Source organism: Mangifera indica, chromosome 12, assembly GCF_011075055.1.
Source record: "Mangifera indica cultivar Alphonso chromosome 12, CATAS_Mindica_2.1, whole genome shotgun sequence".
NCBI classification, from domain to species: Eukaryota; Viridiplantae; Streptophyta; class Magnoliopsida; order Sapindales; family Anacardiaceae; genus Mangifera; species Mangifera indica.
The window spans coordinates 5,824,020-5,833,869 of NC_058148.1; the positions used below are offsets into that span (position 1 = coordinate 5,824,020).

Genomic DNA, 9,850 nt, shown 5'->3' on the forward strand with positions numbered 1-9,850 from the left:
CGAGTGGATAAATAGATTTTTCGAACTCAAAATGACAGAAATATTGTTTCACCAAAGTTAAAGTGGAAAATGGTTATTCAATCGATAATAGAATGATTAAGTATAAATTAGTAGTGTTATTAGACTTTAAAAGAGTATCTCTCTCTCTCTCTCTCTCTATATATATATATAAAATCACAACTTTTTTTAAGTAATAAGTGAAAAAAAAAAAGAAATACTGGATATATTTTTTAATTACAATAACCATTATTTTCTACTAAAATTTCATTGTGTCTGTCTCCATTGGAAACTAGGGAAGATCAAAGATGGGCTGAGGGATAATTTTGAAATTAAATTAATTTAAAAAAAACAAATTTAGCATAAGTTAAATTACACAACATCAATACCCAAATCACTTGTTGAGCCCAGCCCAAGGTAAAGCCCAGATTTAACCATTATCCACGTGGCAACTAATCAACGGAAGAATTCATCCACAGCCAAAGACCCGCGGACACCTGATCATCGAGAAAACCCTACTAAACTAAGTTTATATCTTGTATCCCTTACTTCAGTTTGCTTTAGCTGCCGCAACATCTCGCCATCTCGAGCTCCTCTGCTTCTTCTTCATCTTACCTTGCTTAAAGGTGCGTTCATAATTGTGTTGGGTTGAGATGGGTTTTGTGTTTGATTGCTTTTCGAGGAAAATCTGAGATCCAGTGTTATGGGATTATACTCCCTTGTGCTTTTTATCAATATATTCTCATTAAACAAACAGAGGGCGACAGTGGGATTTTTTTTTTTCGCTTTATTAGTGACAGTATTATTCGAACGTATGAAACATCTGGGAGATATTGGAATATGTTTTATGGTATTAAATTTATGTTTGTTTTAACGTTATTATATGCATTGATTTGTGATTGGGTTGTTGCTGTTCTTGCCGATTAAAGATCAAGGGCATGTTTGGTTGTGGATGGCAGTTAAAAGTTGTGAGCTTGTTTTCTTAGAAATTTAATTGTTGTTGAATTGTTTGTGTTTTCGGGTCTTTCTCGGCATCTTCCTTATTTTTGATTTCCTTTTAGTGAACAGATAGGCAACATATGAAATTTTTTTTTTTGAAATTTTTAGATTAAGCAGATTGTTTTTTTTTTTTAAACCTTAAAATTCCTCTCTAAGTCATTTATATCTGTTTATTTTATTGGTTATTCTGATTTTTTAAAAATTGTGTGAAGCAAAATGGTTTTTTTAATCTCGGTTGTGTGTTTGTATGACACTAGTTCATCAAAGTGTCTAGCTAATCTCTAGCTTCTTGTTTCATTCATTTAACAAGTTATTCGCATCTCTTCAATTTGACGTGCATATCTTTCAAGTTTATGATCTTGGATCTCCTATTTTAGCATGTTCTATGAGTTATATCACAATTTTCCTTACCATATTTTTGTATAAAGAGCACCTTCTTATCATTGCAGGAACTGCTAAATCTCAGAGATGGGTCGTGTTCGCACCAAGACTGTGAAGAAGTCCTCTCGCCAGGTGATTGAGAGGTACTACTCTCGAATGACCTTGGACTTCCACACCAACAAGAAGATCTTGGAGGAGGTTGCCATCATCCCTTCAAAGAGGCTACGTAACAAGATTGCTGGTTTCTCCACCCATCTGATGAAGAGGATTCAGAAGGGTCCAGTTCGTGGCATCTCGTTGAAACTGCAAGAAGAAGAGCGTGAGCGAAGAATGGACTTTGTCCCTGATGAGTCAGCCATTAAGACCGATGAAATCAAGGTTGACAAAGAAACACTGGAGATGCTTGCTGCTCTTGGCATGTCAGACATGTCTGGGCTTGTTGAAGTTGAGCCACAAGCTATGATTCCTCCACCAGTCTTTGGTAGGGGTGCTGGAGCACCTGGCAGGAGATTCTAAGGTAATTGAGGTTATGTGGGCCATTGAAGAATGAGGATTTTAGTTGTTTGTTTAATTTTCGCTTCCTATGTTATGGAAGATTTCATGACTAGTTTTATTCGTGGTTTAATTTGGTAATGACACTTTAGTTGATCTGTTTGGATTTTCCGGGTTATATTATATTTATTACATTTTTGCCAGATGTGCTTGTTGAAGTTAATGTATTTTTTTTGTGTGAACCTTCAAATAACTTGTCTATTATACTCTTGAGAGAGAAGTAGCTGCCTTGCATAATTAATTGCCAATGGAGCTCATTATAATGGTTTAGCATTTCATATATGAAGATTCATATATTTTGCTGGTTATACACCATGAGAGAAATGATGTTGCATGGTTCTGGATATACCAAACTGCATCAATTACATGGTAAAACCGAGTTCATAGTTATTGTAGCTTCATTTGTGTTTCTTTTAAATATGTGCTGCAAGATTTTATGGGAACATAGAAATGTTGACTAATCTGGTATCCATGGTTTTCCAAGATAGCGTAAAAGATGCCAGTAGATGGTTGCCATTCTGTTAAATCAATGTTGTTAGTCATCCCTGTCAACTGTTTTCCAGTCTGATGTATTTTTCCATGGCTGGCTAGTTCTTGAATCATCTCACAAGGTCTTCCTACAAAATTGTTTTTGCATTGTTTTAGGTGAAAGCGTTTCTATTTGTTGCTAAATTTCATCATACAAAATTTTGGCACAGAAATTATCTCCTACTTACCGGTATTAACAAGCTAGGAAGGCTTGAGCTTAATTGCTTATTCACTTGAATGAGTGGTATATAAAGTCGCATTCCTTATATTCAGTACGTACATAGAGAAAACTAGTTAGCAAGATCATGCAGCCGCCATAATATCAAATAAACCAAGGCTACAAAGTATGAAACTGGCCAACAATATTGAAAAGTATTATATGTATAATTTTATATATATGATTAGATAATTAAAATTTAAAGATAAATAATATTTAATCACATGATGATATATTATCGTTTGTATATAAAATTCTGCATATTATTTTATCTACGAATATTATGGGAATGTTATTCACCCTTTGCCACATCTTCTTTGACGCCAAAATGTGGACAACACAATCTAAGTCAATGACTCGGCATAATTTCTAAGTTAACAAGATGTTCTCATTTTACAATAAGTCAATCAATTCCAAGATGTTAAATGTGATTAAGGATATGGTGAAAGAGTTTCAAATGGTGGTGAGATTGTGACTATTAAGTTTATAAAGAATTAGAAAGACTAAATTATAAGTTTTTGGCATATAACAAGGTTAAAAATTTATGTTTAAAATGATAAAGTGTGATCTATAAAAAAAGAAAAAGATTATTTAAAAAAAAATTGAATAGTAAAATTATTATTATTATTATACCTTTCTAGGACTGATTTTTTAAAATTAAGTTAGTTTTTGAATAAGAAATATAACCCTCTTTTTATTTCTGTAGCATGTCCTGTTACAATCCACTTCATTCGCCTGCATCAAATTCATTTATGAATTATGAAGATTGGGACATGATTGAAAATCCTGGGCGGAGCCTATTTTGCAACTTTGCTTGGGCCGCATACGCTCGGTTAAGCCCACATTCAATGTCTATAAATGTAAAATATTTCAAAAATCGATTCTATGAGGCAACATGTTATCACTCTCCGCCTCACACTTCCCTCTCACTACCACGAGCCACCCTACAACCGCCTCCACCACTTCCCTCTTTTTCTTCCTCAAACCGCCTCCGCCCAAGCTACCTCCAGAACCACCCCACAACTCCTCCAACCGCCGCCTTCCCAAAACCCTTAATTCAACCCCAAAAAAGAAAATATCATCTGACGCCCTCAAAAACCTTATAGATTCCACCCATGTCCCTGACAACAACCCCCTTATTCTCTCCGTCAAACCGCCTCTCCAGCAAACTCTCCCCACCTCCACCACTTCCGCCACCTCCCCGGCCCCCATTTCGAGAAACCCAAGTGAAAAAAAGCGAAATTTCTGAAGAAGAGAATGAACACTGTTCTCAAGAAACAGAGTTTTTGCAAAAAGGAAAAATTTTTGTCGGAAATTTACCCAGTTGGATTAAAAAACATGAATTTGCGGAGTTCTTCCGACAGTTTGGACCGATAAAAAATGTGATTTTGATAAATAATGAGTTTGAGAAGAATGTGGGGTTTGGGTTTGTGATTTATAGTGGTCCAGTAGCTGAGAAATCAGCAATAACTTTACATTGCATTGGTTATTGTAGGTTTAATGCTTTCATTTCTGGATTGTGTAATACTGTGTTGTCATTATTTTGTGGCCAATCTTTGCCTTTTGTCAAGCAAATCATCTTAACACAAAATGTATGGAGGAACCTTTTGGATTAAATAAATGAAAATTCTTTTTGCTTGAAATTTTAGAAAAACAAGATATTGTTTTTAATTTTATTGTACATATCAATTGGATTAATCTATTGATATATGCAAATGAGATGAATACTTTATTGTGTACTTTCCAGTTGACTTCTCTTGTCTATCTTTTGCATTCACTCACAGTCAAACTAACAATATGGACCGAGCTGAAGCCTTAGTGAGGGAGATGGAAGAAGAAGGTATGGATGCACCTATTGACATATATCACACTATGATGGATGGTTATACAATGATTGGGAATGAGGAAAAATGTCTGGTTGTGTTTGATAGACTTAAGGTAAAAGCTCATGTGTGGATATAATTTTGTTCGAGGTTATTTATAAAGCTCTGATTTATTAAAGAGTCTTGAACTGATAATGCTTTTGCCTTCATGAGGATTTCTGGTCTGCTTTAGTTTTTTTTAATTGTTTGGTGTTGGTTCAGCAATTATTTTACGAGAAAAGAAGTGGAATGATAAGACTGCATGAGCTTGATTATGATTCTTAATTGATAATATACATGGTAATCGAAAAATCAAACTTACATGCCATGCGTTCCATTGTTTTTTGCTGGAGTATTGTATGATTAAAACATGGTGGACATTGGTGGTTGTTTAGCAGATATGGAGTCTAGTAACATTAAAAAGATGAAAAGCTTTTTTTTTTTTTTTTTAAAATAATCTATTGATCTGATTTGTGGACCATAGGTGCCATGAGATAATTATTGGTAAATTGCATTCTTGAAAAGCTCAAAGTCTAGAAAGATTTTGAATTCGGAGTTTTGCATCCTGGTTCCTGTCAGCAATCTACATATTCCAGATTACCAAGCAGTCTGTTCAGAGTGTCCCACCTAGATCAAGTTTTGTGTATGCTATGCTTACTTGAACTGTGGTTGGGCCTTCACTTACTAGGATAAGTTATTGGCTGCATTTGTTCAACATTATATAAGGCGAAAGTTGGTAATAACATTTGTGGTTTGTCACCCTATTACTAGATGCCTCTTCAATCCATACTGAGACACAAAAACAAGCGGTTATAATTTTAATTGTATTGTAATGTATGGTGCTCAAAGAGTATTCATAGTTACTATTAGTAATGTGAGAATCGCGAATAAATTTCATCATTCAGTATGTTGATATATATATCTGACGGAAAATGTAAGAATTTGTTGATAATCAAAATGAGAACTGGGAATGCATTATGTCTGCTTTTACTAGAAATTATAACCTAATTTGATGGAAAGTAATTGTAGCTTTTAATTGACCCTAACCACAGAAGTGCATGATAACATAACTCAGAGGAAAAAAGGGACTCAGTTATGTGTAATAGTTTGAGGTCAAGTAGCACTGCAGCAGTGGCTGATTCAAACGGACCCTGTTCTTAAGACTACAAGCTCTTGCATCTATTATTTTATTGTCTGCCATCGTTCATACTTTGATATTATTAATTGTGTACTAACTACATTTATTACTAAGTTGTAGGAATGCGGATTTACTCCTTCAGTTATTGGTTATGGATGCCTCATTAATCTTTTCACTAAGGTATGCCTTTTCATTTCAACATGACCGGTTTCCCTCATTCTTCAAAAGGAGCATTTATCATCCCATTGCTTCACAGTATCTAGGGAATGGTTATGCCATAACTTCAAATGTTAGTGCTCAGATGATTTTATTGTATTTTGGTTGTGTTTGCATTTGTGTTGTTGTCCTCTATCTCTGCAACAACAAAGAATTGCAATTGGCTACATTTTTTTGTGGATATTTTAAAGTACTGCTTATATATACTTTGGTTGGAACATCTGTATCATTTTTGAAACTGGCTCACAATTTTCTTGCCATTTTTGTTATCAGTCTAATTTTTTGAGTTTATACTCACATAGGTCCACGCTGTAATTAACTCCTTCATGTACTCTTATCTTACTATCAGTGATCATACATTATGTTGAAAAAATTTATGCTTGCTCTTTCAGACTGGAAAAGTTTCTTAAGCCTTAAAGGTTAGCAAAAGGATGGAATCTGCTCGGATAAAACATAACATGAAGACCTACTCCATGTTAATCAACGGGTTTTTAAAGCTAAAAGATTGGGCCAATGCATTTACGGTTTTTGAGGATGTTGTGAAAGATGGTTTGAAGCCTGATGTAGTGCTATATAATAACATTATCAGAGCATTTTGTGGGATGGGTAATTTGGATAGGGCCATTCATATTGTGAAGGAAATGCAGAAGGAAAGGCATAGACCTACAACGCAAACATTTATGCCTATCATCCATGGTTTTGCAAGAGCTGGAGAAATGAAATGAGCCTTAGAGATTTTCGATATGATGAGGAGTGGTTTCATTCCTACTGTTCATACATTTAATGCCCTAATACTCGGCCTTGTTGAGAAGTGTCAGGTACAGTGCAATAAACTGAAATTTATGGTAGCCCTATTTCGCCAGATATCAGATTATGTGCAGATAAGTAATGCTATTTATCACTATCATTAAACTGCTATGAGATCTTTATTCATAATTAAAATCTATTAGCAAAGGTTTAACCAGCTTTTAATTATGAATAAAGATCTGCATTCATATATATATATATATTTTACTATGATAAGCATTTATTTTTCGTTTATGCCATTTCATTTCACTGTACTTGGAGATTACATGCAAAGCGAATTATAGTTTAACTCTTCCACCAGAGAAACTTTGATTTATATTTCATCTCTTGCAGATGGAGAAGGCTGTTTAACTATTGGATGAGATGACACTGGCAGGCATAAGTCCTAACAAACATTCATATACGACCATCATGTATGGCTATGCATCATTGGGTGATACTGGGAAAGCATTTGAATATTTTACAAAATTGAGAAATGAGGGTCTGGAGCTTGATGTGTACACATACGAGGCACTACTTAAGGCATGCTGCAAAGCAGGCAGGATGCAAAGTGCTTTAGCAGTCACAAAGGAAATGAGTTCTCAACAGATTCCTCGAAATACCTTCATCTATAACATATTAATTGATGGGTATAGATCAAATTCAGTCTCCCTTTCATCAAATTACCTTTATTTTGGTGGATAATAATTTTATGATTATATTTTCAAGTCTCTCAGATAATTCCCTCGGAAGTTCAGTTGGTTATCTCATCTGTTTCTGGTGCAGCTCTCTTATTTAATTATTTTTTGCCATTTCTTTCTTATGTAGATGGGCTCGAAGAGGGGATGTGTGGGAAGCCTCTGATTTGATGCAACAAATGAACCAAGAAGGGGTTAAACCTGATATCCACACGTATACGTCTTTCATAAATGCATGTTGCAAGGCTGGAGACATGCAGGCATGGTTCTATATTGTGTTGTTGACTGATTTTCATGCTTAAGCGGTCTACTTGTGGATGGATTTATCAGTTAATACGTTGAACTTTAAATTATGCAAATTTTTTTATTTAATTGAATTTTATTTCAGAGAGCAACCAAAACAATCAAAGAGATGGAAGTTATTGGAGTGAAGCCAAATGTTAAGACCTACACGACACAAATTCATGGGTGGGCATGTGCATCTCTTCCAGAGAAGGCTTTGAGTTGCGTTGAAGAGATGAAGTTGGCTGGGTTGAAGCCAGACAATGCAGTATACCATTGCTTGATGATGTCGCTGCTGTCCAGGGTGACCGTTGCCGACACTTACATTTATTCAGGAGTGTTATCCATTTGTAAAGAGATGATAGAATCTGATTTAACTGTTGATATGGGGACTTCTGTTCACTGGTCCCGGTGTTTATGCAAGATTGAGAGGACGGGTGGAGAGCTTACAGAAGCCTTACAGAAGACATTCCCACCAGATTGGAACTCGCACCATATACTTTATGAGAATTCCAATACTGATTCTGATGATGAGTCTGACATTATTGATGATGACGATGACTTATATTTTGTTGGTAGGACTGATGAAAATGATGATGAAGTCAACAAAGAAGGTGGTGACTTTAAACAAAAGTTATTGCTTTAACTTTTTAAGTTATGTACTCTTCAGCATTGATAAAATTAAGTTGTCAACACTTGTATCGACATGAGGATGCTATTAAGTATCTATTCCAAGCTTCTGCAGCATACTGACTTTTGAAGCTGAGAGTTCACAACTTCTGGATCTTATGAGTTCGAGTTCTTAGTTTGCACAAAATTAAAACTTGTGTAGCTACTTAATGGAGAGCTGCTGTTGTCTAGAACACTAACAGAGGTACAGTAGATAAAATATATTTCAATATGAAAACTCTAGAGTTTTTTTGTTTTAAGCACCAGCCTCGTGTTGTGTACTGATCATGTGGATGGATCAAATAGTATTTAGCCTGAAGAATTTTCTTGTTGAAGCTGTAGTTAAGCTGTGGCTTGCTTGTTTACCTCAAGAAAGGTTTTTATTTCCGAGCAGTTTTTGTGAAGAACACCGATCCCAGTTGATGTTTAATATTTGTGTCCAGAAATTCCATCAAGTGCATTTTGCATTACCAGTTGCATAACATGTATCTGTATCATAGGACGATTCTTCCTTACAGCTGATGCATGTAGAATTGCGCAATAAGGGAGTGTGTGCCAATCATGTGTGCTAATGTGGTATATCTCTATTAGGTGATTGTAATGTGTCGGGTAAAGAATTTCAAGTAGGATCAAGCCTACTTACTGGTCTTCCAAGCTAGCAGAGTCCATGTAGAAACCTTTTACTTTTCATCAGAAAGAGTCCTCAATAGCCGGAATATTGTTGTGAATGGTGGCGAATCGTTCTCTCTCTCAACTGGGATAAGATCATAATATTATCTGATATAATAAAACTATGTATACCCACTTTGGGTACACAAATGTATACACATTTATATGTGTCATCATGTGATTAGATGATTTTGAATTAAGAATAAAACAATAACCAATCATATGATGACACATATGAGTGTGTATACATTTGTGTACCCAAAGTGCGTACACATAGTATTGCTCTATTTGATAATATAGAATAACAAATATCCTCAAAATTCACAGAACACGGCCTTACATTGAAATCTGGTCATAATAGGTGTCACAACTGTGCATTGCTGGATGGACAATTGTATGCCTGACTTTTATTTTCCAATGTGGAATGATATTCATATCGTTTATATTGTAACCCCTGTTAGTAAATATGGGAATTGGAAAGAGACTGTATGAAAATTATACGAGTATAATATGATGAATGAGAAAAAATACGTTTATAAAAAAAATGTCATAAAATTTGGATTAAAAAAAATAAAATATGTATATATGAGTTTAACATAACACCTTTTCAATAATGCATTTTTAAAAATACGACAATATCAATAATAATTTTAGCAGTTTTCAGAAATCTCTTAATTAAAAATAATATAACAATTCATATATTGATAAGATTATCTGTATATTTGTATAATTGTTATTCCATTTGTATAACTTGTCACTTTTGGATAGTAGTGATTATAGAATATATTATAATGATTTTAGGAAATATTAGCATAAGCTATTATAGGAATAGTTGATTTTATATTTGTATAAATAT

General features: G+C 34.5%; 1 protein-coding gene and 1 pseudogene across 1 annotated transcript; both read left to right on the forward strand.

Moving 5' to 3' along the window:
- The first annotated feature begins 477 nt into the window (after positions 1 to 477).
- LOC123230312 (40S ribosomal protein S17-3-like) lies at positions 478 to 2,072 on the forward strand. The gene is made up of 2 exons (XM_044656479.1): positions 478 to 623; positions 1,446 to 2,072. The coding sequence occupies exon 2, from the start codon at positions 1,465 to 1,467 to the stop codon at positions 1,891 to 1,893; it is 429 nt and encodes a 142-aa protein (XP_044512414.1). The 5' UTR covers positions 478 to 623; positions 1,446 to 1,464; the 3' UTR covers positions 1,894 to 2,072.
- Positions 2,073 to 3,567: 1,495 nt separating this feature from the next.
- On the forward strand, positions 3,568 to 8,712 carry LOC123193169 (annotated as a pseudogene).
- Positions 8,713 to 9,850: the final 1,138 nt, after the last annotated feature.